Below are 23,980 nucleotides of genomic sequence, written 5' to 3' on the forward strand. Positions count from 1 at the left end.
TTCATACAAGATGGTGCCTCTATCCATCGGTCGAAGATGTCGTTGGAGTTTTTCAAGGAGCAGCATGTGGAGCTTTTTTCGCATCCTGCTCTGTCGCCCGACTTAAACCCTATTGAAAACTTGTGGGGGCTGCTTGCTCGTGTTGTGTATGCGAACGGACGTCAATTTATGACGAAAGAAGCGCTAATTTCGGCGATTAAAAGGGCTTGGAATAGCTTGTCACAATCCTACCTTAATAAGCTCATTGCATCAATGCCTAAGCGCTGCAGTGAAGTTGTGCTTGCACGTGGGGACAAGACGAAGTACTAGTAGCATAAAAGTGCTATAATCCTGGACATTTTTCTTTGAATTTGTTGAAATATGTAAGGTGGCTTTAAGTACTGTACTGTACCTGTCGCACCCCAAATTTGACTTCTGTCTATTTTTCGCGAAGTGTTCAATTTGATTCACTCCAACAGCCTGCATAGTAGCCCATGACCACCATTGCGATGATAACACAATCCGTTTGGGCGAATTGAACGCATAAACTGCTGATAGCACAGAAAAACAGGGTGGCTTTAAGTACATGGTGCGCACTGTATTGTCGATTTGATACAAATTTGGGGAAGGGGTGCAATCGAATCGCGCCGACCAAACCGATCCACAATCGATCTGATTGGTTGAATTTCATTGAGAAGGTTAATAACTTAAGTAAATTCGTTGATCCGTATATCACACATATCCGGATAATCCGTTGCCAGGGTTGTCATGTACGGAAGCGTCGCAGCCGATGCGCCGCGGGTGAGCAGGCCGTCGCGGCTTGTGTCATACACCACGTTGGTTGTCAGTATCATGGCCCTCGTCTTGATAATGTATGTCGCGCTCCTTACAAACGAAGTCGTGTCCATGCTGCGTCCACTCCGACTTCTTGCAAGTCCTGTCACTAACGGCGCTGCGTTGCCGACCCGTGGCAGTCCTTTGCCACCTCGACTGGAAGCCGTTAGAGCTCCAAACATCCTCATTGTGCATGCAGGCGACGACAACCTCCGTGATTTTGGCTTGGAAGTCGCGCGAGGAGCCATGACGGTGTCGCCACATGTGCGTGTCTTACATCCGTCCAACGCGTCCTTCCAAGGCGACGTGCTCTGGGCAGACGGCATCCTCGTTGGCTCCAACGTGTACAACGCCAACATCGATCCTACCTTGATGCAATGGATCAACACTTGGGACATCCAGCACGACCTCGGCGACAAAGTTGCTGGCTCGTTTGTCGTCGCAGGGGGGCTGAGTGCAGGCGAAGAAGCCGTCCAGTTGGCGCTGCTGCGGTCCATGTTGGTGCTGCGTCTCGTGGTGGTGGGTGGGGCAGCCTGGACGAGGTACACACCCGTCTTTTCAACGCGTAGACAAGTCCTTAAGTTGGGATGTGTACAGTACATTCAAACTAACCAACTATGTAGCGTTCTAACTTGACATTGATGTGATTGCTGTCGTAGTGCGTTTGGGGCCTCTGCAATCGTCGGCGAAGGCCCGTTTTCTTCAACATCCCCATACCCATCTGTATGTTATAGTTCGCCTCTCCACACGAATGCCATCGCCCCGCTCTTTCTCGACAAAGCGTTCGGACTCGGAGAACGAGTAGCGTCCATCGCGTCCAAGTTGATGGCATAAAGATATACGAGCTCCCATCGTCATTGACAAGCCACCGTTGGGAACTGTAGCTCTGTCACTTAATCTAATGGCCAATCATCGAAGTACGGCTTGAGTCGCCGGTTTTATCAGTGTTTGCCCCAGTTCGAACTCTTTTCATTGGATTTGCAATCAAATCATCTAATCGACACCGTTTGAAAGACCAGTGTCATGAAGTGGCAACTGAACACGAGACATGCGCCAATCAACGGAGTTGATCACTGATGAAAGGTCACGCTCTTCATGACCAACACGTCATTCCCCAACCTCGGCGTAGTACAAGCCACAGCGTGTCTGAAGTCTGTGACACCGTTTGGTCCTTGAAACGCGGTTTCATCATAACACGTTCAAGGGTTGGTGGCGTTGATCCGCGTTCATAGTATTAATATGAGTTGATTTCAGAGTGTTGGATCCTCTTCCATCATGCATCTAAAGGATCCTGCAAATCCACTGGCACTACTTTCGAAAGGTCGTTCGAGTCAGGAGACTGGGACGGCCGGGTACTTAGGCATGGAGCCACACGACGAATTGCATGACCAAGAGCACCGTGGCCTCTAGAAACGAATTAGCGACCAGCCAAAAGTGGACGCTGGCCACCGCTGGGTCAGCTGCCGTACACGATTTGACCCAGCACGATACGTGGCGAACCCACAGCATGACACACCCCGACCCAATCACGTCCGCCGCAACCGCGTACGCGACCACCCGCCACCGCCACCACTGGACCGACGCTGCCATTGGCACTACACATACTAGATGCTTATTCCCTTTCCCGACTACAGTACTGGGTCATAATACCTTGCTGGCGAACTTGCCAAGGAAGGACACTGGACACGCCAAACCAGGCCAAGAAACCCGCGAGTGTGGCTTTCCACGCACAAGCTGCCATGTACGTCGACTGTCGAGTGATGCACATCGAGTAGACGACTGCCAGTGCCACGTACGGCCACACGGGCACGACGTACAAGTAGTCGAGTAGGGGGCGGCGTGGGGGATGCTGCGACTTGGTGGACGGGTGGCGGCGGCGGCGGGGCATCGACGCCGCCGCTTCGTCGATGCGTTGGCCGTACAAGTTGCCCGGGACGAGATGCTGGAGCAGCGGCGCCGATCGCGCCGGGGGCAACGTGCCTATGGAGATGATAAATACAGTACGTCTATAAGTAAGATGGGTCTATTTGTACAAGGGGGGACAAACGGGGAGGGGATTCTGTACCAGCGTCCAAGTGACCAAACCACTTGTCCATGCGCGGCTTGAGCCACGTGTAGAACGGATCGCGGCGGATGCGCGCCACATACGGGTTAAAGTGGGGGTCGCCTTGGTCGTCCAGCACGCCAAACTCGGTCGAGTGCTTTTCAATCTTTTGCGCTTCTCGGAGGAGCAAGTAGAGCAATATGCCAGCCATTTTCTTGATCGCAAAGTTGAGCAACGACGTCGGCACGGCGCACTTGGGGTCGACATTCACAACAATGCCTAGAATACGCATTATACACGACAATGATATATATATATAAAAATATCTAATATTAGACTCCACTAGCCAAAGGGAAAGTAAACCATATCGCAACCATAAGCGTACGATGGCTACTGCCAACACAAATGTAGCCACATATCGACTTTCAAGGCATAAACGTAACCACGTAGTATATCCAACTACATATCCAAGTCATAAACGTTGACACAGATGAAAGCGTACACGTTCGGTTGCGGTTGCGGCCATAAGGCTCAATGAGCGCTCGGAAGGCCCGGATGTGCATGCGGTCGGCATTCCAGCCCTTGACGGCGGGGAACGGGACCGTCGGGTGGTCCTCCTGGGTCGCTGACTGGCCCAAGAGGAGCACGCATCGGTGTTCATAGACGGCGTTGATGCCAAACGCGTGGATCACGGCGTCCCTCTGCATGAGCGGGATCGCAATGCTGGCATACGTCAAGATCTCGACCCGGGACAGCGACGCCAGCAGCGCCGACTTGTTGCAGCATGGCGCCCACAATGCAAACAAGTCGGTCTCCCGAATCACTGCCATCGCATTGAACACGTCCACGCCTTCGCAAATGCCATCTAGTTTGAGCCACACTGTCCCGTCGTCGCCTACACCAATATTGTCAGTCGCAATATATATATATATACTGCTACTACTCCAACAGTTTGAACCACAACAATATATATATATATATATGTATATACAATTCCAAAGCAATCATGCCGATGGTGTATGTTTCTAGAAAAAAAAACAGTTGAATGATGATGTTGTTATTGTCTTTCTTTTACCCAATATTTGGACTTTAGTGCGGATTCTTTGCCAAATCTATCGATCGATTCTTTGTCCTGACTTTGTAAAGATCGTCCAGTATCACACTAATTTCAATCACACACTAATTCGATGTTGACTTATTCGAAGAGTGGATTTGATTGGCTACCGTATTTGTCGTTGATCTGCACCACGAAATACAAAACGCGAATATAATTCCATAATATAATCTCGAATCAATGATACAATTCGAATATTTAAATAAATTCTTCAAACGGAATTCTATGGTACAAAGGTACGACAAATACGGTAGTTGATTCATGTTTTGTGGTTTTTGATTGGTCGATATATCATCAATTCTCTGCCTATTTGGTGATTCTGCTCATTCGATTGAGCACCCAAATATTGTGGATTTGATACGAATTTCCAGACCCCGTCGAATCGAATCTCGCCGCCGAATCGAATCACGAATCAACGCTATTGGCTAATCTATAGTCAATTTGATTGGCTCTTACAGAAAGGACAAGTATATTCAACCAATCAGAAGTCTAGCGTGATTCAATATTGATTGAACAAATCGCGCGAATTTTGGAAGTTTATAGCGAATTCACAATACCACTCCAATTTCGAATCGAACATAGCTGGTAGAACGGTAGCATCGTCGAGTTTAGCTGCATCGATCGTTATCGCAGATACCAAACACGCAATAGTATTGTCAAGTCGAAAATAACTCCGGTGCTCAATCCAACGAGAAGAAGAATCAAACGGCAGACAATCGATGATATATCGACCAATCAAAACCCAGAACACGAATCAAGTAGCCAATCAAATCATCCACTCTTCGACCAAGGCAACTTCGAATTAGTGTGTGTGTGACGTCAATTAGTGTGACACTGAAGGATTGTTCCATACAAAAGTCAGTACAACGAATCGATCGATGAATTTGGCGAATCAGCACAAAAAGGTCAATTTTTTTCGGTAAAATGACAATATCATTGCCATTCACGACATCTTCGTGTTCTTGCTAGGCAGATAGATACATATCGACCTCTTCTTCTGCACAACATGTTGTACGGACCTGGTTTCCAGTGGGTGGAGACGCCAAAGTAGGTTTGGCCGAACCGCCAACCGGCCGCTTCGTCGGCATTGAATTCGTGGAGTGCGGCGTTGCCGAGGTCGCGTCTCGTGGTCACTTGGCGCAGTCGGGCGTCCTGCGCCGCCATTTCCCCGTCAATCTTGTCCAACGTGTCGGCGGCCTTCGACCCCGGCGGACGCGGCGCCATTTGCACAAACGCATGGAGTTTGTCTGCAAGTTCTGCGGCCGAGAACAGCCGTTCGTCCGACATGAGCATCTGGACGTGGGCCCACACCCACTCGACGTTGGCCATGGTCACTTTGATGTGGGTGTAGTCTGGCAGCACGTCCCGCAACGCTTGGTCGTCGTCGTCGGCGGGAGGTGGTTGGTGGTCGGGCTTTGGCGGCGCCTTGGGGGAAGTGGGGGTGCTGGGTACCGATTTGTCCCCTTTGAACGCCCTCGACAGCTTGGACGACAGCGACACGCGCAGCTTCGTCTTGGAGGGGGCAGTGGGGGGCGGGGGGGCGAAGGCGACGTGCCGGACGTCAGTGGACCGTCGGAATCGCCCGACAATGTCTGGAAACGCCACATCCGGCACTGGAATGTTGTCGATTGATGCCAGAATAGATCCAACGTCCAGCCCAAATCGACTGGCCAGTAGCACCGCACCCTGTTGGGTCGAGGGGTTCTGAGGCCCGAGAACGTCGCCAAGGGCGTCGGCATAATGCACCGCCACAACAACCAGAGATGTTTTAGAGGTCGACGAGAGCGACGTTGCTCGATTCCGTGGGCTAGGCGTCGCCCCTGTGGTCATGGTAGGTGGTCGCCTAAAACGTTGACATGTTCATGTACCAGTAACAAACCTATATTAGTTTGGTCTTACGTGCTGGTGGACATGGGTCGTGGTCGGTTGAACCAGACGGTGAAGGGGGGATGCGCACGTTCGAGTCGACTCAGCACGTCTGGAAACGTCAGGTCCTGCACCGACTGGCCGTCTATTGCGACGACGACGAGCCCGGGTACTAGTTTGGCCTTGGTGGCTTCCGAGTGTTTGTCCGTGGTTGTGCCCACAATTGCCTTGTGGAGATGCGGCTCCAGAACCAGGCCGGGGGACGCCGTTCGGAATTCAACGACGACGTCCACGTCCACGGGAGCGGGTAGCGCGTCCGACGCCGACTTGGACCGATGGAACGCCGGACGGAGGTGCTGGAGATGCGGTTGGTGCTGCAGGGGCCGGCTGCTGCGAGAGGGGCCAACAGTGGTGGCTGCCGAAGACTTGTGGTATCCCCGCAGCGACGACGACTGTCCCGGAGCCCGGGATAGCACGTTGCGGCGGTCGATTCGGCTCCGAACGAGCTGCGACGGAATGCTCTGGAGACCATCGTCGTCGAGCCCGCGGATGTAGTCGGCGTACGACGTACACGCGGCGCGCAAGTCGTTCAGGTACGACGGGAGGCCCGTGGCGAGACCCCAGTTGATGCATGTGTTGGGCACGGCGTAGCTGGACTCGTCCGAGTACGCGAGAAAGAGCTCGCAGCTGCTGACGCCGGCGACGCGGATCACCATATGCGAGTGAAACACTTCTACGCGCTGGGTCGAGTGGAACTCGGGGGCGTCGCGGTGCATCCCAGCATGGGACAGCACGACGAATGTGTCTTTGAGCAGCAACGTGCGACGGTAGTAGACGTAGTCCCGGTTCGAGAACGGCCACGGCATCTTGACGCACCAGTACACGACATCGATGTCGTCCGCATCGGGCGTTGGCCGGACGTCCACAACGTAAGCTTGCTTGACAGAAGAATCCCACGTTTTGCGGTACTTGAAGTCGTGCAGGACGTTAAACAGCGTGTCCGCCGAGTACGGGAACCATGCTTTGATGTAGTACTTGGGCAGCGTCGACGTTGGCGAGACCGACCGGTACAGCTCAAACTGCTTCTCAACGTACACGGTCTCGTCTTGGCCTCGCGCGTCCCAGGTCTCCTCTAGCGTGAGTTCAATAGCCTGGTCTACTGCCTCGTTCGTTAGCTCTGGGGATGACACGTGGATCTGCCTCATGTCTGCGGCGGCGTCGCTCAATTATTCTCGCAATCTGTGTAACGACCAATTTGTGGAATGTTCAAAACCCTGTATCAACCTATACACTCTGACATATAATACGTAGAGAGTTTGCTATGGAAAGATTGGACGCTGTCAGACTGCCACTTCGCCCGCAGATGTCAACTTCAATCTGCATTGTGCACATGACGGCACTATGTCATCCAGTAAGTCCTGATATAATATTTTGAGAACTTGTAACAAAAGGGGGAGGGGAACAATGACCACTGTTGCTTTTTGAAATACTTAGTACCATTTTCATCCAGCTTCCAAACCTTCATGCGAATTGATAACCCGTGCAAATTGATTGTATAGCTCTGTACTGCAATACCCTACACACCAAAATTCTAAGCAAATGAAGATACTTTGATTAAGATAATAATATGTGACTTAACTTGATTTTCAAATCGGTATCAAATTTGCTTTGGTTTTCTTGTTTTTCTCATACAACACGACTACAAAACACAATATTTTCGGTATATAGTTGTAAACCATTATTTCAGCTACAATCTCCAAGTTTCGGAGGTTAAAAATGTTGATTTGGAAGCTCTCCCGCCTGTGTCTTACTTCCTGTTAGCAGTAAATTGAGTTTTTATACTACGTAGTAGTAACCACCATCGTAGACTACAAACCACGAGTGGGGGCACTTTGTCAAGGATCATGAAACTAATGCAGTAACGTTAGTTCACAATATCAATCCAGTTTCTCCTTGCTTGGGATGTGAATGATGTTCGGCCCCGTGACTTTGAGCAGCGTTTCTGGCGACCGCAACACACGTATGAGTGTTTCAAACAGCCTTGCTTCGTCCTACAAGCCACCACAACAGTTACACGACCAACTAGTAGTCTTTCACATCAACTTTCGTAGCAGTACATTATCCCGTACCTTCAAATGACCAATGTACACCTCTGTTCGGGCAATGTAAATCCCCTGCGGACAATACACCAATTGTAAATATATAATTGCGAAACAGAACAAATACCTCGACCAAGTCCATCAAATCGTCGGGATTGGGCAGTTCGTTGTACAAGACATCCGTGACGGACCCGCGCAGAGCGTTCTTGACATACCCCCCAATGGTAAATATCACCTAACACTAATTTAGGACAACCCTAACCCACACTAGTTGGGTCGTACAAACACATAGGTCGCGGTGATGCCGTACGTGCCAATGCCCAACGTCGTCAAGCCCGCGACGATGTTGTCCGACACGACAAAGAAGCAAAAGCCGCGCACTTGGCACTGCACCATGGTGGCATTGTCAATCGAGCTAGCGTATTCATTACGGTCGTCAAGCGTGATTTGCCCACAGCGTGCCACGTATAAATAAATGCATTGAAGTCGGTAATGTGCATACTCTGTGGAAGGGTTGCCATACGCCCACGCGTCTGCAGACGACAGCGTCCAAAAGCTGCCGCTTGCTTCAGTCGACCGCTGAATCTGTCGTTGATCACGTTTGTAAAACCACCTTATGATTCTAAACCTGATACTAGTGGTACAATATAGTACCTGGATGGCCCGAGGAAGGTAGGGCCCCCTAGCCGTCGGGGGGGTCGCGGCGGGTACGTTCAGGACAGGGGGGTACATATCCGGGATGGTCAGAATGCCGGAGCTCATGCTGTTGGCTGTGGATTCATCGGTCAAGGACACGTCCATCATGCGCATCAGCTTGGTGCGCTGCGCCGGTGTGATGCTGGTCACCATGTCATACGCCACCTACGAAATGAAAACCACATGAACAAAACCAAGGTTTTTTTATCGTACAATTTGTTGCCCGTCGGGGGCCGCGCGTTTGAGCGTGATGGTCATGCGCCATTGGATCCCTTCGGTCGAGTTCAGCCGCGTCATGAGGCGGCGGCGAAGGGGCGGCGAACTGCTCCACATGTCGTTCGAGTACTCCATGAAAGAAACTTGCTGGACAAGTGTCTCGACGTTGGCCACGACGACCTTGGTTGTCAAAGGGCTCTCATTCTCCTCTACAGCCAACGATGTGACGGCAATTCCAATGATAAACAGACGCCTTAATGGCGTTATGGTAGTTGTAGCCATAGATAGTTTGATTCACTGATTTCGGCATGAAATGAACGGGTTACCGCTGTTGTAAAGCTGTTGAAAGGTCCCATCTGGCTGCAGCAGGCCAAACGTCATGGTCGCGTGCAGTACTGGGTTGTTGATCGTAGTCGGGTTGGCCGTGCTAAACATGATCATAGGGGCAAGGAGGCACACGACCAGCGCCATAAAGTACACCCCCGCAGACTTGAATTTAGCTAGCACAGGTTGCCGCATGTTGCCCTATAAGTCCAGAACAACCACAATCATGAAAATCACTGACCTACAATTCGTGCACGGGCTTGACATGTGCGCACATCCAACACAGAACTGTCTTGAACGAAATGTGCAAACACAACAGAAATGCCAAAACCACAGAGGAAACAATATGCGTGCCACGTCAAGCCAGTGGAATGCCATGACACACAAACGGCAAACTGCCAACAGTCTAAAACGTGAAAGGAATACCTGCAAGATGTACCCGTCTTGGACCCTGCCTTCCATTTGCATCTTGACTAGAAACAAGTGGGCGCCGATGCCTTCGAGCACGAGCCACAGCTGCATGTCCAGGGCTGTGGTCGAGCACAGGTAGTCTAGCAGCGTCCGCACTTCAAAGGCAAACGGAATGGCCATGTACACACTAAATAGCGTCTTGAACGCAGACGTGGCATGGCGAAGGCTGAACGGGTTGCCTAAAATACATCACTAACTTTACACAAAGACTGGGTTGTTTGTTACCTCGAAACACAACATAGCCGTGCTTTAGCTGGGCAGCACTCACCCCCATGGCGCAGCACTGCAGCAGGTACAAACCGACCAGAAACGGGCTCGCATGCAAGTACACCCCCGTGTGCAGCGGCAGCACAAGCCACAGCTGGATATGCACCCCCACGACCAAGAAGTAGTGGCTTAGCAACTTGGACAGCAACGACGTGTACACGTACGCCACGCGATCCCACAGCACGACCACAACCTGGAAAAAGACTAGACCCACCATGTACCCTGACAAGAGCGACGTTTGAAACGACGATGACAGCGAAAACAAAGCCGACGTCTCGACGGGGCTGCCAAATTGGTGGAAAAATAGTACAATGTACGCCATGATGCCAACCTGCAGCCCAAACGCGACTAAGAGGAAGTCCCGACCAGGTTTGGACCCGGTGACTGCGCACTTGATGTCTTTGTCCCAGTGAAGCGGCGGCTGAGGTAGTAGAGCGTCGTAGTACCGCAGCATCCACGGCGGCATCTAGTGTAGCCACTTGATTCAAAGCTAGTCGATCCAAAGCAGCATCGAGGAATATATGACGTACATGGTGCGAAAGCCACCACTGAAACCGATTCTTCTTGACAAGTTGGCGCTGCGGTTGGTTGGAGCCCTGCGGCATCGGGAGGTGGTCCGTGGTTCTATGCCCTGGGGGCTTGTATATTTTGTCTGCACGGTGTTGAGGGGATGATGGTCTTGCCTTTTCGTCGTCGTCGCTGCTGTCGCTGCTGCTGTCGTAATCGAACGACGGCGCCAGTGGATTCAACTTCAATGGCGGCAGCTCGTCCTTTTCCAGGAGGCGCGCGACGTGCGTCGATAAATCCGTGGATGAATGGGATGGCTGGTGGTTTGATAGAGTTGGCTCGTGGGACTTGGCCAAGTAGTCGGCCAGCTCAAAGTCGCGCTCGTCCAGTGAGTCTTTCGAGTCCATCCGCGCCAATCGGTCGGCCCGCTCGATGTCGTCCATTTGGTGGGAGTCTGGCAGCGCCAAGGGGTCCCGCTGCGGCAGGTCCTCCAGCGACCTTGTGCTGTTAGTGTCGAGATTAAACGAACGTCGGGATCGAAACAGCCGCCTCCACAGCGCCGTTTGCGTCCACTTGAGTGCTTCGTTGCCAGGGTAGACCCAGAACCCTCTCATTTGAAGCTCCCTTCGGTGAAACAAAATGGAGCAAATCACGAGGAAATTCCACTGCAGGCCCTGGAAGGTCGAGCCCACGGCGGCGGTGGCGGACCCATCAAACTTGTACAAGCCCAGCAATACAATGGGCTGAACTTTCGATGACGTGGCTGCGTGCCAAGCGCTTGACGGGCAAAACGGCTGAAAACTACAGCAAATAACACAGTGGAGGCAGTTTTAATATTACGATTGTCGTGACTGTATTATATATACTACGAAGTATATATATAAGGAGTATATGTATAATATATAAGAAGTAATTATAATATATATAAGCAATATATATACATGTATATATATTTAAATATGTATTGGTTGGTAGGTAGGTGTACCTTGGATACAACACGTGGGAATGGGTGTATTGGTGGCAAAAGAACGGCAATTGAAACATGTACCGCACGAGGACAACAAAGAACGACTAGAGTACTTCATAAGTCACAGGAGTAGGCGACAACGTGGATAGAACTAGGGTTTATAACACGCACATATTTCAAGACCCATTTCCACAAGGCTGCGTGCGGTCGGGGGTTTTCGCAAAGCAGGATTGCAAACAACACCATCACGTACACCAAGTTGAGGACATCGCCCTGGTATGGAATTTGTGAGCTCGCCATAGTAATACTAGTGTCCGTTACTTGACGGGAAAACGATATGACAAATGCCAAGTAGCACAGCTTGGCACTGTGGCTACGAAAGGCCTGTGTAACCACGACCCGAAAGGCACTCCAAGGTGGCAACACGTCAGCCTCAATGTCGTCCGTGCACGCCACACTCTCTCCTTGTAACGCGCTGTCTTGGAGGGCCTACACCAATCCCGTCACTATAATATATATATATATATATATATATATATATATATATATATATATAAATCAGCGTGTGGTGTATATATATAGATACCCAAACCACTCGGTACACTTGGGCATAGATTGCATTTCGAGTCGGTTGGTCAATCATTTTCGACAGCGCCGTCGACAATGAAGCTTTGCCGACAACGTTGGCGCGACTGGTCTTGTCCACGGGATGGTTACTAGTAGTATTACTAGTAGTAGTACTGTCGTTGACTGCAGTCAGTGGTGCCAGTATAGTTCGCATGATCCTCTCGGGGAATTCCAGGTTTTGAGCTTGTCGATATGCGAGGATCCTGGCGCCAAGCGCTTGAGGGGGCACGACATACATGAGCGCCACGAGCCACTTGTCAAAATGCCCCGCCTCGTCTGGTTGCAGCGAAAACGACACGGAACAAGGGTATTTGCTAGTAGCTGCACTAGTAGTACTAGAAACGGTGACCTCGATGCAGTACAAAAGGGGGGACATATCATCCAGTTGAATTTGGGTCTCGGACAAGTCCAAGCTCGTGACTTGCGCCAACAAGTACGTTTGCCAATGCTGCCTCCGAACTCCCTTCAAAGACGCCGCCGCAGGGGGAGGCGGGGGGTGGCGGGGCTTCGAGCGGGTGGAGATGGCGTCGCGACGTCGGTGCTTGAGGGCCAGCACCTCCGTCTTGTAAAACGTGATGGACGAATCGTCCACCACCACATAGCGCTATTGAAATGTCATGTTTTTGCATGGTACTACGTAGTACATATGTATATATATATATTCATCGAAACCTATATATATATATATATATCCAACAACACAAATAGAAATACCTGTGCATATCTGGCAGGGACAAGCCACGGCAGGTACAGTTCAATATAGTTGGCCAAAGTCTTTTTGTGATCGCTCGTCGTGCGATGGGCCTTGATCCACCCCGCTGTACACGACTCTCCCCAGTCCAATTCAATCGTGGCTACAGATTTTATACGAGTACATGATTAGTGAAAATGCCATGTGGTATGGCTTATGATTAAATGAGAACAGTAAGAAGATGTATGTTGTTTTACCTGCGGGCTCGCTGGCGACACTGAACGGCCCTTCGCCCATACGAGAAACAGCTGCAACTTTGAACTGGTAGCTCGTGCCAGGTCGTAGGCCAGTGATTTCCGCCGTCCGTTGGTTGGCTCGCACGGTCACCGTGTCGCCAAAGTCACCCAAGAGCGTCACGGACGGAAACGTCTGTCTGGAGATGCGGTAGCCTCTGATTTTGTGCATTTTGCTGTCGGGGGCGGTCCATGCCAACGTGATAGAGTTCTGGGACCTGGACAATACCGTGGGGCGATGGGGGGCCATGGGGGGTAGCGAATAGTGCAAGCTAACAAGGAAATGATGGGTGAATATGACGTTTGATTTCTTAGCGGGGGTCTACGAGTAGTAAGTGAGTAGTAAGTACCCCATGGCAATGTCCATCATTTCTTCGACTTTGTTGACTAATTTGGACACGATCGCTTTGAGCCGTTGGATCGCGGCTTGTTTTTCCAGTTTTAGGTACCGCCACTGTTGAATGCGGTGTCTGGCGAGTTCGTCGTTCATGGCGTACCCTCGCTTTTGACACCGGTCTTGCTCCTTGCGATGGTTCTAATGGATTTGTATCAAAGTACTCATGACTTAGTACCTCACACAATGTATTGAAGGGTTTGCATGAGAGACGCTTTGAGATAAGTACCTACCTCCAGCACCAGGCGGTACGGCGCAGACGCAAACACTTGCATTTGGATGGCAATCATGACAAAAATAGCAATCGACAGCTTGGTCGAGCTGGCCGGACCGGAGCTGCTGCTTGACGGACTGGACGAGTCGATGTTGCGGGGGGCTTTATATAGCCCCAACGCCACCGGAAGCGACAAACATATTCCATCTCCGAGGGGCTGGTTCGTCCCCAGGGTGCACGTCTGGGTGATGTCGTTAAACCAAGGGCATTGGTACACTACTAGAAGCAGCAGGTAAAACCAGTTGTAGCTCTGCAACGACCCCAGCAACACGGGCTGCCAATCCAACCGGTCAAGGTGAAACAGCATGTAGATCGACCAGCCAAGATACAGCCCAGAGGCGACGCCGAATTGGGCACAGCCAGTGATAAACACCCACACCAACACGACCACAATCGAGTAATTGGCCACAAACACTTGATATGGTGGTGGTGGTGGGGGTAAAATTGTCGTGGTGGTCGTAGCCAGGGCAGGGCCAGCAGCAGGGACCTTGGATGGCATGATGCAGGGGTTGTCGGAGGAGAGCGGACCTGATGGAGCTGCTACCGGGGGAGGAGGCGCTATCAAGTACACGGAGAACAGCGCCATGAAATCCGCGAGGAGAGACCACTTGTTTTGAAAATGTAGCATCAACCACGCTTGGTACGGCGGGTCGAGCCACGTCCACGGAGGCAGCGTCGGCTGCGGCGCCACGAGCCAAGGCGGGAACCACAGCTGCACCAAGTACTGAGCCACAGACACCCCCACGAGAAGGATAGTGAGCCTGCGAATGCACCGGTGGTGCACAGTCGGGTCGTCCCAATCCGCCAGCATGATGCCACGCACCGCCACCATATACGCCATCGACACGACGTTCAAGTGCACAAAGGATGACACGAGCAGGCTCAGCATGAGAATCGTGACGTGCGTATCCCTTGTGAACACGGGTGCTACATGGTTGGTGTAAAATTCCCACCAAGGGGGCGGTTTGTCTGCCTCGTCCGTGTCGGCAGCGGCTGTCGGCGGCGGTAGGAGGACGCTGCCGAGGCGTTGGAGGGCACAGAGACCGATCATCACAAGCGGCACTCGGTTCACCGTCCACAAGCTCATAGTGTCGTCGAGGCGCGCCATCCCGAGCCACTGACCAGTTTGCGTCGCCTCCGGTGTATTGAACCAAGGCAAGTTCAGCTGCAACACGTACGTGCTCAGCAGCACAAAGCTGGACGTGGTGAACAAATATGGCCACGCCACCATGTACTGGCGCTTCAGGACAGCATACACAGCGCTCATGTAGTACAGAAACCCCATCAAGTTGATCGAGTCGGTGGCCAAGATGACGGCGAGACCGACTAACAGCGACGAACTGAACGAAAGGGCGTGACACAGGTGTCTCCATTCCCGCTGAAATTTGAACGATGATGGGAACTCCCATCGCATTTCTGGTACAGCACTCATGCTAGCGAGTTGCCACGCCGCCAGCCCGGCCATCTACACAAGTTGTATGAAAACGAAGAAGAATTACGGAATAGGACCACGTACGACAATCGTTGGAAACAAGTATGCAAACAAGTTAGACAAGTGCGTTTTCGACGACAGCGAGTCAAACCCAATGTCGTCCATGGTGCAAAACGTGGGCAGCCAATGCGTCAAGATGGCCTGCGACACGGGGTCGAACTGGTACAAGTACCGCAGAACGACGACCACCACCTGCACGATCAGCACGAGTCGCCACAGCTTGCCGTAATGCGCCGTTCCTCGGGGAAACTGTACGATGTTGGACATGTGCGAGTCGACCAACGCGCAAAAGAGCGCCAGCTGAATGAACCCCACCACAGTCACGTGGCCGCGACGAATTTCCCAGTTGAACGCGAGCAGCAGCAGCACGATGTAGCACACAATCACCCCCCCCGAGCGAAACACGCGGTCAATTTCACCGACCAAGGTCGATAGAAAGTACCATGGCAGGGTATCACGTGTCGTCTCAGTTGATACGACGTTTGTAGTAGGGGGAACGTGATGCCACGTTCTCGAGTAAAGTACAAGCTGCAACACGACTTGGGCAATCAATACTAGTTGGGCGTTGAATAGAGGGGAGCTCCATAACGTCGTCAAGGCAGGGATCGACACGGATGGGGTCCCAGGTGTCGCCCCCGAGGAAGTATTGTTGTCCAGCGCCTAAGGCAAACAGCCGCAGAGAACTATGAACAAAGAGGAAACAGTAGTTGCTGGAAGTAGGGGGCTTACACTTGTCGCGAGTTGTGCGGGGTTGGCATTGTTGTTTCGATAGCACGTCAACCCCACCAGTTCGAGCAGGGGGGTCGAAGGGGGGCACGAGATGTTCCACGTGTACAACGTTAGACACACGGCCAGCGTATACACCAGTAAGACGCGCCAAAGTCGGCGGCGATGGTGGTGAAACAGCGATAAATACGACGCCAAGACCAGCGACCCCGTTTGGAACAAGTTGACAGACGTGCTTAGAACCACAACTAGGTAAAAAAACATACATATTAAAATTATACATGGACAGGAACAACGAATGACAAGGTGCGGACCGTAAATCGTAAACAGCACCATCGAGTCGACATGTCCAATCCATACGCTTTTGGCATCTTGGCACCATGCCTGCATGTGCGCATGGTATGCATGCCACTACAACATAACCATGGATATATACAGTATATATATATATATTCATGGACGAGATTTCGTTAAGTTGATTACTTTGGCACTCACTGTAGCATGGCCAAACAATGCGGGCGGAGGAAAAGATTGCCGAAAAAGCGACGGGGGAGATACTTCAGTGGAGGCCCCCATGGTTGGCACAAAACTGGCCGGACGGGGGTACCGCCACCGCGCACGTTGGCACAAACACAAGCCCACGAGCGCGGCATTCTGAATCGCTAGGTCCAATTCCGTGTACCCCAGCAACGCAAATTGATTGGTCGATACGAAGGGATGCAGCGCCGGCAGCATCAGGGCATACTGCACCAGCCCCGTGCACACCCCATATACAGTAGTTATGGACAAAAGAAGCGGCTGGATGGTGGACGCAGACTTGAACTGGACCGAGTCGTGCAATCCGTGGGTCACCAACGCGAGCATCGCCAGTGCAAACAAGCCCAAGCTGGCGTACGAAGGGTACGAGATGGCCCAGAACATTGCGATGCTCGTGGCCACCAGCTCGTTGCGGAGGACGCGCATTATCACTGGCACTTGAGCTTGGCGGCGGGCTGGGGTTGTCTGTGGTAAGTCGTCGTACGAAGCATAGAACGACAGCATTTTGGCCAGACAAATGTACAGGTTGGAGACGGCGACTAGGAAGACGTAGCCGAGCCAGTTGGTGGCGACAGTCTACCAGTAAAGTTGGTTTCAGCGTCAGTGTATTCGTGGTTGTGACTTGTCAGAGTAGGAACGTACGCCTGGCAATGCAAACATCCCTGCGTACTCGCCAATCGTCTGCACAACCGCCACCTCCCGCATGATTGCATATTGAAACACGTGACTACAAAACCCATAGTGACATTAGGAATCCAAGCAGTTTACTGAGGGGATAGCATTTGGCAGAAGGGGCTTGACATACCAGAGCACAAGGACACTAAACGTGTAAAGGAGCAGTCCTTGGACGATGGGTTTGTTTATCAACGGATGCGGGGGAGGCATGGTTATCGTTTGCTCTCCGCCGGTACGATACGTCGTCAGTATAACTGCATCGACCTCCGTGCTCATATTCCCCGCTAATGACTCGGTAGGCACCGCCATCACCAGCTTGTCTGGATGGTCTTGGTTTGACGCGGTTCGCTTGAGCAGCGGCGGCGACGGCGCCCTGGGATGGCCGGGGGTTGGCATCTGCGTTATGCCTTGAGAGGGCAGCAGTCGTGGAGTCCAAAACGACCACACCGCCAACCGCCCAACGAATAGCACGTAGTAGACCGCCCCAAATGCCCTGCGGGACGAGAGGGCCGCAGTGAACAAACATATGCCGATGAGCACTTCGGCGAAGAAGGCAAAGAGGCCGTGGATGCTCTCGTGGAACTTGAGCTTCATCACCCACACGTGCAAGACCGGGCACCTCTTGAACACGAACGCAAGCGCGCGCACCCCCGACACTTCTCGCTGGAGCGTTGGTCTCCTACATTGTAGCAGACATTATGTAGAGAATCGTTCAATGAGTATGCATGTAGTTGCATGGCTTGAACGAGGCTTACGCATGTAGCAAGGGAAATTGCCGATCAGTCCACAAAAGCACGGTAGAGGTCACAAGAACGGCGGCATCCACAACGATGTTGTACGGTGTGAAGTGTAGCCCTGTGACTCGGCACCATGCCGTGGATTTGTACGCGGGCCAACCGGCGACGACGCATTGCCCCATGATCCCCCCAAGAGACATGACAACCACACCAAGCCACATCCGTCGACGGGTGAAGGACAGCACCATGCCGATGAGGAACGAAGCGAAGTACAACGTTGTGACAACACCGTTCGTCCGGCTCACGGCGCCGACAAGCAACACAAGCCCGAGTACGTGATGTAGGTGCCTCCTTGGTTGGAGTTGGCGAGCCACGCCGCGGAGAAAGTGGATTCCTCGTCTTGGCATCACAGATGACCAAGTCCACCCTGCCTGCCAAGTTTCAATATTGGATTTGTGACGTTTCACGAAAAGATTTACAGGGCTTCAATATCAGTTTCAAAGCTCGGACTCTTGGAATTTGTATCGACACTTGGGTTGAGTCTGTAAAGTCCACTAGCCAAACATGCATGGATTTGCGCGTTTGGCCATAGCTTTCATTCGTTTCGACTGTGAATGTTACGTATGTGTGATACTAGTACCCAGACCCGTATATAGCTTTACTACGGTTGCTGAAGTTCGTGTAGACAGAGTCAACAATTCTTGTTCTCGTCATACCAACGCTACCAACTCGTGGTTAAAACCAAGACAGGACGAAAAACAAGATAGTGAGGCATTATCCCTTTCCGACGTTCTGTAGCTGCGGAAAGCATTCTTCGGGTGACACGCGGGGATGCTTGGACTCGGCATGCGCAATCATCTGCGGTCCCTTGCTCGTCCTTGGGAATGGCGTGAGGCAGATCTTGCATTGGAAGGCCTGGGCATCGGCGGCGGCCTTGGCTTTGGACTCCGTGGACGTAGCACTCCCCTTCTTGGCTGCAGCCTTCCGTTCCTTTTCCTTCTTCTTCAGCTGCATCTGCAGCTTGTTCATCGACATGTTGCTCACTTGTTCCAAGAACAGAATAATGACCACCAAATGCTAGTAGGCCTCTCCCATCAATATACAAAACAATCAAATTAGCGCTTATTTTAACCAGCATTAGGCAATAAATAAGACATACTAATAGTACCTTGTAGTAGTACCCCACTCGATAGGAAACAAACGTTTCTAACGAATCCATTTGATTGGGCTTTTGACTTGTTTCAGACGGTAACTCCCGAAATAAGAAACGCGACTTGAATATCTTTTTGACACATTTCCATTCGTACAAATCGCCGCCAAGATCGAAGAACGCCACGTCAAAACATGTATGGATCGATTCCTTTGTCGCCGCCAAGTTCCTTGCAACGTGATGGTGCCGCGATGTCACCTCATGTGTCCCAACGACGCCTTCCACGGCCCCTCGCGCTTTTGTGGCTCATTGTCGGATGCGTGAGTCTGTGCAGCATTCTCATCGGGATCTCGTACAGTGTCGAGAACGTCGACGCACCGGACGTGAGCAGCAACTACGCTGCTATGCGTCCACCACAACCACTCCCTCACGGTATAAGCGACAACGCCCTGGGATGTTTTCCAGTGCCATCGATCCAAGTGTTCGAATGCCCAGTCCTGACGTCGATCGCCATTGCCCAAACTCTCGTGAACCACAGCATTCCATTTCCCGGCACCCAAGTGGACTTGTGCTACACAAACACTTCGTTCCACGTTGCGTTCTTCACCCACGACGAGACGAGCTTCTTCACAAACCCATCGTACGGCCACAACGACAACATTTGGGAATACAACGTGTACGAAGCGTTCATCGCCCTTGGCACTGACGACCCCGTCGAGTACTTTGAGTTCGAAGTGTCGCCCACCAACCAAACGTACTCTGCGTACATTTTGAACCCTCGCAAGGACTTTAGTCCGCCCGTGGGTCACTTCTACGTGGGCGACAACGCCACTGAAGCGCGGGCCCTCGGCATCGACGTCGTGACCGAGACTGACCGCGCCAGTAACTCGTGGGTGTCCGTGGCCGAGCTGCCACTGGCACTGTTCGACGTAACAACCCCCCAAGACACGTTGTGGCGCATGAACTTTATGCGCAAGGTCACCAACGCCACCACGTTCCCCATCCAACACTGCGGCGCGTGGAATGCACCGAACAAGGACAACTTTCACGAAACACCCTGTTTTGGCCGAGTCCACTTTGTTGGGTCTCCACCGTTGACACTAGCCACGTAGGTAAGTGTACCTAGCTAGTTAGCTCTCGCAGATACTATTTGCTTAGCAGCTATTTGTCGAGGTTAACAATGTGGTAACATGGTTAACTTCGCGTTTTCTATACACAGAAATCTCGTGCAGTACGTGTAGTCTGGCCTATTCATACGTCCGTTACTATTAATAGTATGAATACAAACGTAGTTTAATGGACATCACAAATCTCCATCCGCACAAATGACAGTAACGTTAAAGGGCTTTTGAATGTGACCAAAATACGTTAAATGAAAACCGACAAGAAAAACGTGTGTCTGCCGGGAGTCGAACCCAGGATGTCACGGCCTCAAAGTGAAGTACTGGTACTGACCACTACTCATTGGTCACAATATTCATCGAACTTCGTAGTATTCCCTCCAATCATATTCCAATAATATGATTTACTTCGATTCGAGGTGTGGCTTAAATCTCCCCGTTCACTGTATTAATACGTACTACGTAGTACTATTCCATAAAACTATTTACTTTAGTTGATTTGTCAATTGCGAACAAATGTGACGAGGCTGGTGATTGACTCTGCCAGTTTCCTCCAGAAAGTAATATCCGAAATTCCAACGGAAATATGAATTGCAAGAGTATATCACGTTTAGTAGTTTCAACAGAGAGGATTTTCTACAAAGGCAATCTTTACTATGCAAACAAAGAGATTATAAAATGACACAATTGGTCATTCAAAATCAAGTATAAAGAATTCTAGGTCAATTAGAAAAAACAGCCCAACGATGCAATTGTGATGTGACCTTCCAAACTAAGGTTCATTTTCCAATTTGCCGTCCTCCACAGAGCCATCCGGATGATATCCGGACAGGGCGACTCGCGACCTTTCCCGTCAGGTGTGAATTGGCATTACTGTACCGATTTCGGGGAGCGAAGCGAGTTAGTGTCAAAAGGCCCGCGCTCCCATTAGTCAACAGGTCGCCTCGGCCTGCCTGTTGATATTTTTGGGCCGGATACCGGCGCTAGCTCGTTCCTTTGGTATTCGGAGGAGTCCCTGAACTCATGATGCATGCACGGGAGAGGTCAAGAGTGCCCACACATTCGTACATATGCAAAAAGCGTAAGTCAAATGAATGCTATAAATGAAAGAATTATCTAACTACTTAGGACGGACATGGTCTTCATCGTCGTCCTCACTTCCGTCCAGGCCATCGGTAATGTTGTCATCTGGATCTAGCACCTCAAATTCTCCTGCTTCGACTAGGGTTTGCAAGAAGCCGTCATTTTCGATGTGGGTCAATGCATCGGGCACGTCAAAATCACTGGGGGAAGTGTCTGCATCAATGATCTGACATTTCACAAATCCACTCACAATTGTGCTTGTAGGGAGCGTGTCCCATGCGTCGTGAATCCATTCCACAAGGTCCCATCGTTCTGGGCATTGCAATCGAAAGGATTTGCCACCACCGCTTCCATTTGAGGTATTTTGCGCTGTCAAAAACTCGGCCCACTTGAGTCGCATTTTGGCCTTTATAGGTTTCATCCATGCTACACCCACCGGCTGACAAATCCAGGTAAATGTTGGAGGAACGCGGGCAAGCACGACGTTTAGCTCATTGGCGCATTGCATGACTTCGTCAGTAAAGTGTGCACTAAAGTCATCCCATAGGAGGATCACCTTTTGGACATCTTGACCACGACGACGGCCAAAGTGGAAATTTAGAAAATGAATCGAAATTGCACTGTTCCACCATGCTGACGGATTTCCGTAGATTTGGAGCGGAAAATTGGCGTGGAGGTCTTCAATTTCGCGCCATACTCGTGCTTCAAAGCCATTGCGTTGAGTAAGGATTTCTTGGACAACCGCTTTGATTTTTGACGCTTGTGTTTTGAGAACCAAAAATAGGGGATATTTGGTTCGTTTTGTGTCCGCCAGCAGCATAGCAGTCATTCGGTCCTTTGCGTGGCCCGACGATTTGATCCACACCGTCTTTACGCCTTGTCGGTCAATGGTTTGCTTTGGTAGGTACTCATAGTTAATACCTGTTTGATCGGCGTTATACACTTCACTAATGTTGCTTTCTTGAATCGTTTTTCGAATTGACTCCTTGAATTCCTCGAGAGCTCGCTGACCATCGGCTAGGTTGGCTTGCCCGGATCTGGTTTTCGCTCGCATGGAGAGCTTCCAACGTCGCATGAAACCCTTGATCCAGGTAGGACTTGCTTTAAACTGGTCACTTGAAAACCCAAGTTCAGTTGCAATTTCAAGGGCTTTTGATTGGAGCAGGAGATTGCTGACTGGAACCCCATCGGCGTGCAGTTCTACGACCCATTGTGCCAGGTTTTCTTCGGCGTTGTGCGGCAAAGTTGTTGCAGTGCCTTGGCGACGAATGTTGCGCATAGTTGACGTTGTTGGCGTATTTGCTGCTTTGGTGATGTGTTCGCGCTGGCTTTCCCAACGTAGAATTTGTTTCCATGTCGTTTTGCGCTCACTTTCAGTCAAACCAGGAAAGAAGGTGTCGTTTGCAGAGTCCATGGAATGTTCTTTTCGCCAGTTGATGATGTGTAGCTTCTTTTGGTACGTGTGGAAGGTGTGTTGATGCTTAGGAGCAACTCGTCTTGAGTTCTTGATGACTGGTCGTCCCGTAGCAAGGCGGTGGTGCTGCGTTACATTCATTGGCGCCATTATTGTATTTTGGCGCTTTCATGCACGTCAATATTATAGAATTTCACGGGTATGTTTTGTTTTCAGGTATTGTAAAATCCTATAATATTCAAGGATTAAAATTAGCAGGTAAATTTTGTTCGCAATTGACAAATCAACTAAAGTAATAGAGACTTGTTACACTCACAGTCAAATCTGTTTCTCTGACCAAAATGGTCAGAAAAGACTGAAATTTGGCACAAATATGGCCAATGAAAAGAGACGATTTCAGGGCTATTTTCAGATTTTTTTATTGTTTCATCTCACTTCACAACCAAGCGTCAAAAATCACTGCTCCGATGAGTGAGTTTTTAACTGTAAACACCCGTAACACCTTCAGTTTTCATCGAAATGAGCTGTTTTAAAGCGCAATGAACTCGCCTAGTTGCTTAGATATAGATAGCACACTTCAGAATGACAATATATCTTCTTAGGAAGAAGTTATGGAAGTTTTCGCACCACGACCAACTTGTTGTAACATTAACCATACCTGTATTTGTTCAGCGAGCAGGCCAGCCGACTGCGTGAGTTGACTGTGAGTAGAAAACTAGTCTATCCTAGTGTATTCACGTTCGCATCTCTTCGTACGCTATTGAGGTTGATCACCTGTATAGCACACGCCAAAACTGTGGGAGAAAACTATGGGAGATGGAGTGCAACTGGGGTCCATGAAAGCAAAATTTAGCCTAACGACAATAAATTTTCTTCAACTTGCTTGCAGGGCCTTGTGACGCCAGAATACAGTTGTTGGGTTGTGTACGACATGGTCACTCCATTGCAATCATAAAACATGCCCATAACTAGTCTGAATTTCTTTTGACTCGCCCATGCTGTCGCGGATGCCAGAAAACTAGTCGAATTGATTGAGTACGATCGGTCTAGTGTCCTATGCTATCAAAATTATGCTCTTTATTACAGCAGTGGGGCGTAGAAGTGTTCATACAATAGAGAGGTTTTGGTGCAATTCCACTCCCTGTCCAGATCACATTATTTTGACATTTGTCGTTCAACAGACCGTGACTGGAAATGAAAAGAAAACGGTTTTGGTGAATCCAGTCCGTGTCCAGCCATTTCTCCGGTTAAATATACCGGAAAATCCTTACGCTCACACATAAAAGCAGTGCTCAATTGCTCATGTCCATCAGGCAGTCCGATGTGGTCATGCTCATGTCCATGACACGGTCAACTTGGCAACGACGGTTCCTTCTTGCCCT

General features: G+C 50.7%; 3 protein-coding genes across 6 annotated transcripts; 1 reads left to right on the forward strand and 2 right to left on the reverse strand.

The window, feature by feature from the left end:
• Nucleotides 1-2,016: 2,016 nt before the first annotated feature.
• On the reverse strand, nucleotides 2,017-7,088 carry H257_05351. 2 transcript variants are annotated; one of them, XM_009830194.1, is made up of 6 exons: nucleotides 5,871-7,088; nucleotides 4,991-5,814; nucleotides 3,360-3,752; nucleotides 2,879-3,136; nucleotides 2,464-2,793; nucleotides 2,017-2,408 (listed from the first exon to the last, which is right to left on the reverse strand). In XM_009830194.1, the coding sequence occupies exons 1-6, from the start codon at nucleotides 7,040-7,042 to the stop codon at nucleotides 2,170-2,172; spliced, it is 3,216 nt and encodes a 1,071-aa protein (XP_009828496.1). In that variant the 5' UTR covers nucleotides 7,043-7,088; the 3' UTR covers nucleotides 2,017-2,169. The 2 variants fall into 2 exon arrangements, with proteins under 2 accessions (XP_009828496.1, XP_009828497.1); XM_009830195.1 differs by having other exon boundaries at nucleotides 2,847-3,136.
• Nucleotides 7,089-7,622: 534 nt separating this feature from the next.
• Nucleotides 7,623-18,865, reverse strand: H257_05352 (hypothetical protein; the record flags this gene model as incomplete). 3 transcript variants are annotated; one of them, XM_009830198.1, is made up of 27 exons in its annotated part: nucleotides 7,623-7,888; nucleotides 7,967-8,011; nucleotides 8,064-8,171; nucleotides 8,219-8,351; nucleotides 8,439-8,521; nucleotides 8,591-8,797; nucleotides 8,846-9,057; nucleotides 9,175-9,373; nucleotides 9,599-9,822; nucleotides 9,869-10,376; nucleotides 10,441-11,218; nucleotides 11,403-11,488; nucleotides 11,556-11,657; nucleotides 11,706-11,873; nucleotides 11,971-12,615; nucleotides 12,726-12,865; nucleotides 12,960-13,267; nucleotides 13,346-13,530; nucleotides 13,623-15,128; nucleotides 15,180-15,815; nucleotides 15,885-16,129; nucleotides 16,196-16,292; nucleotides 16,377-16,994; nucleotides 17,061-17,145; nucleotides 17,224-17,772; nucleotides 17,849-18,261; nucleotides 18,620-18,865. In XM_009830198.1, the coding sequence occupies 27 exons, from the start codon at nucleotides 18,863-18,865 to the stop codon at nucleotides 7,775-7,777; spliced, it is 8,640 nt and encodes a 2,879-aa protein (XP_009828500.1). In that variant the 3' UTR covers nucleotides 7,623-7,774. The 3 variants fall into 3 exon arrangements, with proteins under 3 accessions (XP_009828500.1, XP_009828499.1, XP_009828498.1); XM_009830197.1 differs by having other exon boundaries at nucleotides 11,556-11,873; XM_009830196.1 differs by having other exon boundaries at nucleotides 11,556-11,873; nucleotides 16,365-16,994.
• A 264-nt stretch (nucleotides 18,866-19,129) lies between these two features.
• On the forward strand, nucleotides 19,130-20,174 carry H257_05353 (hypothetical protein). Its single transcript, XM_009830199.1, has one exon. It carries the CDS (start codon nucleotides 19,175-19,177, stop codon nucleotides 20,090-20,092), a length of 918 nt encoding a protein of 305 aa, XP_009828501.1. The 5' UTR covers nucleotides 19,130-19,174; the 3' UTR covers nucleotides 20,093-20,174.
• Nucleotides 20,175-23,980: the final 3,806 nt, after the last annotated feature.

Source organism: Aphanomyces astaci (assembly GCF_000520075.1).
Source record: "Aphanomyces astaci strain APO3 unplaced genomic scaffold supercont1.10, whole genome shotgun sequence".
Classification (NCBI taxonomy): domain Eukaryota; phylum Oomycota; class Saprolegniomycetes; order Saprolegniales; family Verrucalvaceae; genus Aphanomyces; species Aphanomyces astaci.

Excerpts from the sequence above, each read along its gene's own strand:
- H257_05351 (XM_009830194.1), bottom strand. The coding sequence starts at position 7,042 with ATGAGGCAGATCCACGTGTCATCCCCAGAGCTAACGAACGAGGCAGTA. Across the intron at positions 5,815-5,870 it reads CGACCCATGTCCACCAGCAC|GCGACCACCTACCATGACCA; the intron begins GTAAGACCAAAC and ends TCAACGTTTTAG. Across the intron at positions 2,409-2,463 it reads TTGGCAAGTTCGCCAGCAAG|TGCCAATGGCAGCGTCGGTC; the intron begins GTATTATGACCC and ends TAGTATGTGTAG.
- H257_05353 (XM_009830199.1), top strand. The coding sequence starts at position 19,175 with ATGTATGGATCGATTCCTTTGTCGCCGCCAAGTTCCTTGCAACGTGAT.